Source organism: Macaca mulatta, chromosome 5, assembly GCF_049350105.2.
Source record: "Macaca mulatta isolate MMU2019108-1 chromosome 5, T2T-MMU8v2.0, whole genome shotgun sequence".
Taxonomy (NCBI): Eukaryota; Metazoa; Chordata; class Mammalia; order Primates; family Cercopithecidae; genus Macaca; species Macaca mulatta.
This window is the reverse complement of record NC_133410.1, coordinates 165,792,413-165,798,412: the sequence shown is the minus strand read 5'-3', so window position 1 is coordinate 165,798,412 and position 6,000 is coordinate 165,792,413. Positions and strand designations below refer to the sequence as shown.

Below are 6,000 nucleotides of genomic sequence, written 5' to 3'. Positions count from 1 at the left end.
CTGAGTTGAGCTTTTCAAGGACTAAAATCTTTTGCTTCTTTATCTTGTTTACCATTTCACAAAAAGGGGTTTCTGTTATGTGTCATCAATGGGATAGGGTGAGGCAATGCTAATTGACTAATAAAATCTCTATTCAGTGAGGTAATTGTTAAAGGACCTGTAGTTTGACTGCAATTCTTGCTAACCCATGGGGGTTCTACCCTCCTTTTGGCCACATCACTGTCAATGATATTAATTGAACTGCAATTGCTGCAGGCTGCAAATTGGGATTTACTGAAAATTGTTTCAAGTTATAGGATTAAGATCAGATGTGGGTTTTAGTTAAGAAGCAAACATTAGCTAAAGTGCATTACCTCATCAGCTAAGGAAAACTTGCTTTGCTGCTCATTATTTTCTCAACAATGTTAACTAGGAAATAAAATTCAAATAACACTTTAAGATTTTTCATTTGCAATGTTTCTGCATTTTACAATCCATATTTTTATTTACTTTTAGTAAATTTCTAGCTTCAAAATCCTATGATGGATTGTAAAATTGCCTTTAGACATATTACAATATTTTTGTTCTTTTTCAAAACAGGTTTTGTTCTTTTAGACAAACAGCTTTGTTTCTTCTTATGTTTTTAAAATCATATGTATTATATTCTGATTTACATTACAGCGATTTGTATATTTAGTGTATCTTTCTTCTCACATGATTGACTATATATTATTTAAAAGCAGAAGCTAAGTTCTATTCATCTTTTCAGTTTTTAGCTAACACACACCTTTAACAAATGAAGTGGCCAATAAATATTAACTAATTTACAATTTTCTTGTTTTGTATTCTCTCAGATGATTTAGAAATAACTGCTTTGGGTATGAGTTGAGACATTTGGAATGACATTTTTAGAATACAGAAAATCCAACTGGAATAGAATTCATAAACTTTCTCATTGTTCTTGTTAATTAAGGATGTATTAAAATGATGTAAATGTATATATAATATATATCTGTATACATACGTAGAAAGAATGCAAAGTGTATCAATATATAAAAGATCAAGTTTATGCATATAAGGTACATACACAGAGTATAACCCATTTTAATTATGGCATCCATATTTTCCATTAATGTTAATCACATGAAAGTCTTCAAGCATTACTCCAGTGATGTGGCTGATGCTTTGAAAGAACTTGACCCTAATCTCTTAAATGGCTAAGATTAGCTTCACTAAAAATTGGGAGTGAATGCTAAATTATTAATATATTGCACAAACATATGGAATTATTTAAAAAATAATTTGAATAATCTGCTATTCTAAAGCAAGGTAATAATAGTCTATCAAGTAAGTACTGAGTAAAGGCTGTAAAGTATTTCAAACTATTTCTCATTTTAGGCTTTATATTTTAAAATTTTATACCTATTTATAGAAATGGAAATTTTCAGTAGTATAAATAATAACTGAGGTGCTTTTAAAGAAGCTTTATTTGAAGACTGCATATGTAATGGAAAATATTTTCACTTCATTTTTCACTAGAGATGAAACCATAAGATTAAAAAAATCACATATTTTCACTCATATGTTGGAGCCAAAATGGTGGATGTCATGAAGATAGAGAGTAGATTGCTAGTTACCAGAAGCCAGGAAGGGTAGCAGGGAGGAGTGGGTGCAGAGAGGTTAATTAATGGGAACAAACATACAGTTAGAAATAAGACCTGGTATTCAATAGATCAATAGGGTGTCTAGAGTTAACATTAATCTATTTTACATTTCTAAATAGCTGAAAGAGAACAATTCTAATGTTCTTAGCATAAAGAAAAGATAAATATTTAAGGTGATGAATATCCTAATTACCCTGAATTGATTTTATGAAAATGTATCAAATTATCACGTGTCCTTAAAATATGCACATCTAGTATGTGTCAATAAAAAAGTAAAAGTACCTAATGTTGAATAAATACATATTAGTTAAAATAAATATCTGAAGACTCTTAACAGCCAAGCCTGGTCCACTTGAAAGAAATCGTGAAATGTAAAATTAACCACTTACTTCAAAGATAAGGAACTGGCTCAACCTAGTACTCCAATCACTACTAAATGTGATATAAAACAGTCAAAATCAGTTTGAGTAGAGTTTAGGATATGAGAAGAGTAGTAGTGTGAGAAACATCTGCAAAGGTAAGCTAAACATTTAATAGGGATAATTTCATACGAGAGAGGATTTTTTACTTAGTTCGTGTGACAAAAGACACTAAAGACGTTTGAGCAGAATGCCACGATCACAACTCTATTTTACAGAAATTAACATCAGATAATTAAACATGATCCTGTAATGAATCCTGAACAGCAGCCAAAAACAGTGGAACAATTGGGAAATTCAAATTAATTCTCTAGATTCTAGCATTTTACCAATGTTAACTTTCTGATATTGATATCTTGTTCTACAATGGTTATGAAAGAAAATGCTCTTGTATTTTGGGGAACACTAATATGTGTAGAGGTAAAGAAACATTATATCTGCAATTTTAAATATTTCAGAATAAAATATCTCATGCACACAGAGTAGAGGGAGAAACATAAAGCAAGTATGAGAAAGTATTTACATTTGGGAAATTTAGGTGAAGAGTACACAGAAATTCTTCACAAGATTTTTTTCCAATATTTTTGAAAGTCTGAGACAATGTCAAAAAAGATTTTTTAAAAAAGAAAAGTAATGCATCCACAACTTTAGACTAAGAGATTACTACTCTGAGAATTTGGGCATATCATGGTGAAAAGCTACATTAGCAGCTTTTTAGAGAGAAAATGACAGAGTCTATCAGAATTTAATAACTATTTATCTTTCAATTTAGCAACTCCACTTTCGGCATCAGCCTCATGGAAATATATGTATTTGTGCACAAAGATATTTATTGCGACTCTGTTTTGTGTTTGGAGGAAAACGAACCAAGTTTTTACTTAAAAAGAAATTAAATTAAGACACATTCATCCTATAGAATAATAGCAGAAGCTCGATGTCCCAGGTGAGGACCTGGAAAAAACTCTAGGACATGTTAAATTAAAAAAATCACAAAACCCTACATAAAGTAAAATCCTATTTAGGTAATATCTTATTATGTTACATTATCTTTTATATTTAAAAATTAGATAGATGTTGAAAATGCGTAGAATGAGTTCTGAATAGATACAAAACAATGATGACCTCTGGGTGAGAGACAGAATAGCTTGAAGGAAAAAGGCAATGGAGAGCAACTTTATGTACTGACTCTAAATACATGTTTGTTTTATAATACTCAACATATTCAGGTATTATCTATGCACTAAAAAGTAAAAATTACAAAGTTAGTTCAAAAATAGAGTTATACTAGAGTGAGACTGTAGACTGCTGAAAGAGCCTGATTACATAGAATGAGAAACTGAATTAGGATGGTGTCAGCCGGAATGGAGAGGAGGTGATAGGTATAAGAGGGAGAATTTATAGGACTTGATACTTAAAGGGACAGACTGTGTGAGAAAGGAAGATGAATTTAACATGGGCAACTGGAATAGCAATGGTTTTAACAGAAATAAAAAATGAAAGAAGCTACTGATTTTTGAAAAGATGATTATTTTTACTTTAAAGACATTGAATCTGAGGTATCAGCAGATGCTCCGGGTAGATATTCTGCAAATCTCCCAGAAATATATAATACTGAAAGTACACAGATCAGAACTACTCTGGAGTTCCGTGACTAAATCTTTCAGAAGAATTATAAAACAACTGTCAGCAGACACTCATTGTACTTCTTTGTTATGATCTTTTTCTAGTGTTTCATTTGTAGTTACACATACACACTTAATCCTGGGATAGCTATTCATATATACTTGGGTATTAAAATTGGTCTTAAGAGGCTACAATATTATATTACAGAAAAGGAATTCACTTATACCATTTTCCACAAATAAATTTTTATATAATTAGATCTGTCTTCAATATGGTACATCTTCCACTTAAAACTCTGTATCTAGTTCACATTCCCTAATATGAATGAAACTTGCCAAAATAAAGGAAACAGATTAAAAGCAAATATAATTACAGGTAAACATTTTAAGTGATTTAAATCATATTCATATTTTTTTTCTTACCACAGTTCCATTAAAATGCTCTTGTCCTGGGTCTTAGAAGATATTATTAAGTCCATCAACAGGGTTACCTGTAGCACTGCAAAATTATTCGGATGTCACCTTTACAACTAGAGGGTGCTGAAGGACTACAAAGGATTCGATTATATCCCATTAAAAATAATGTCATCAGTGAGAATCTTTTAAAAATTCAAGCCTTCAATAAATTGAATAGCACTGAATCACATATGGCAATTTGTATAAATAATACTTTATTATCGAATTTGCCACACAAACTCATAGCTGCAACAAAACTCTTCAGATAATGTAAATATACTTCTTTAGTCTTATGTTTATCTACGTGAATTAACAGTAGTTCTATTTCAGATATGGCAGAAAGACAAAGGTGCACTGGATGTGATATTAAGAAATGGTGGTCTCATAAAATGAGACTTAGTGCTTACTTTTGGGTTGGAACAAGTTCAAAGTAAGTAAATCTCAGTTATCTAGACTTTTAACAAGAAAGAAAATACAAGTAGAAGTGAAGTCTAATACAAACAAGGCTATTATTTACTTAATCTCTAAATATTTTGTGACTAATCCCAAAATATTCAAATAAAAAAATAAATTCAGAAAACATTTTTAATTTTACTTAAAATATGCAAACATTTTAATAAAATAAAAAAGTTAAAATCTTATAATAATTATGAATTTCTTTTTCAACTTATTATTTCCCCTTGGCTTCTCAAAAATGATGTAAAATCATATATCTATTACTGCATTCCAACTTAAAATATGTACGACTCATTTTAAGGCACAATGTTTTATGTAATATGTACCAACAAATGAAATCCATGAAAATACATTTACGTTTTAAGGTGGATTAAATAGAATTTTGTTTATGCTAAATATTTGGTCAATAAGGTATCTTTAATTTTTTATTTTGTCAGAATTCATTATACAGTTACATAAATATAGGTTTCCCTTTGTTTAAAAATGCTTACTGTGTATTACTATCTGATATTTTGACAACACAAGCACACTTTAAAATGAGCTGATTTTATAAATTAATATTTTGTGAACTTTATTTCTCCACAGAGCCTGCATAATTATAATTGATACATTCCTACTTACAAAGTTTAAACAATATGTAATACGACTTTTTAAAATCTGTGATAATACCATCTAAAATTTTACAAGAATAAGATGGCTTTCTTTGAAAGTTACAAGGAAGGAAATTTGAAAGACTACATAGGGTAGAATGGTAACCATAGCAGGATTCAGCGTGCATATCATTTTATTATCAGAATTATCTGTAGTATTTGCAGTTTACACTAACTGAAGGGAATTGTTTGGGTTATATTATGTAGTATGCTTGTCCTTCATTTATTACTAAGCAATATGTTCACTATACATATATACATCGTTATTAGAGCACAGACATTACATGATCATGCTGCCATTCAAAATTAAGGTGCCACATTTTTATTACAATCAAATGGCATCCAAAATGCAATGTTGCTATGAAAATTCAAAAGTTCTCACAGATTGGCATTTGTGAATAGAGTAGGTCACAATGAAATTGAATTTTATTTTGTACAAATGGAAAAGATTTATCATAAATATATAGACCAATATATAACATTGAAGAACAAGAAGCAGAAGGGAAACAATGCTCTTGCATAAAGATCAATTCGCTTTGCTGCTGTTGGAATAACAGGTTTTGCAGGGGGAGGTTTCTTGTTGTTCTTAGCCTGAGATTTCCCAAGTCCATTGTTAACTTCAATGGGTTTTCCATAGCAGTCATAATTGGATAATTCAAAATCTCTTGGTAAGCTTCCAACAATGCTGAAGTCATTAGATCTCAGATCAGACTTAGAAGTACAAACTTTTTTGCATCTGGTCTCACCAACCTAA

The 6,000-nt window shown here is 30.2% G+C and overlaps 1 protein-coding gene across 1 annotated transcript in view; it reads right to left on the bottom strand.

Moving 5' to 3' along the window:
* Positions 1-4,922: 4,922 nt before the first annotated feature.
* GLRB (glycine receptor beta) overlaps positions 4,923-6,000 on the bottom strand; it is a 90,421-nt gene continuing 89,343 nt past the window's right edge. Inside the window, 1 exon segment of the mRNA NM_001266452.1 lies at positions 4,923-5,996. Within this exon segment, the coding sequence (NP_001253381.1) occupies positions 5,700-5,996 (297 nt within the window). The 3' untranslated portion in view covers positions 4,923-5,699.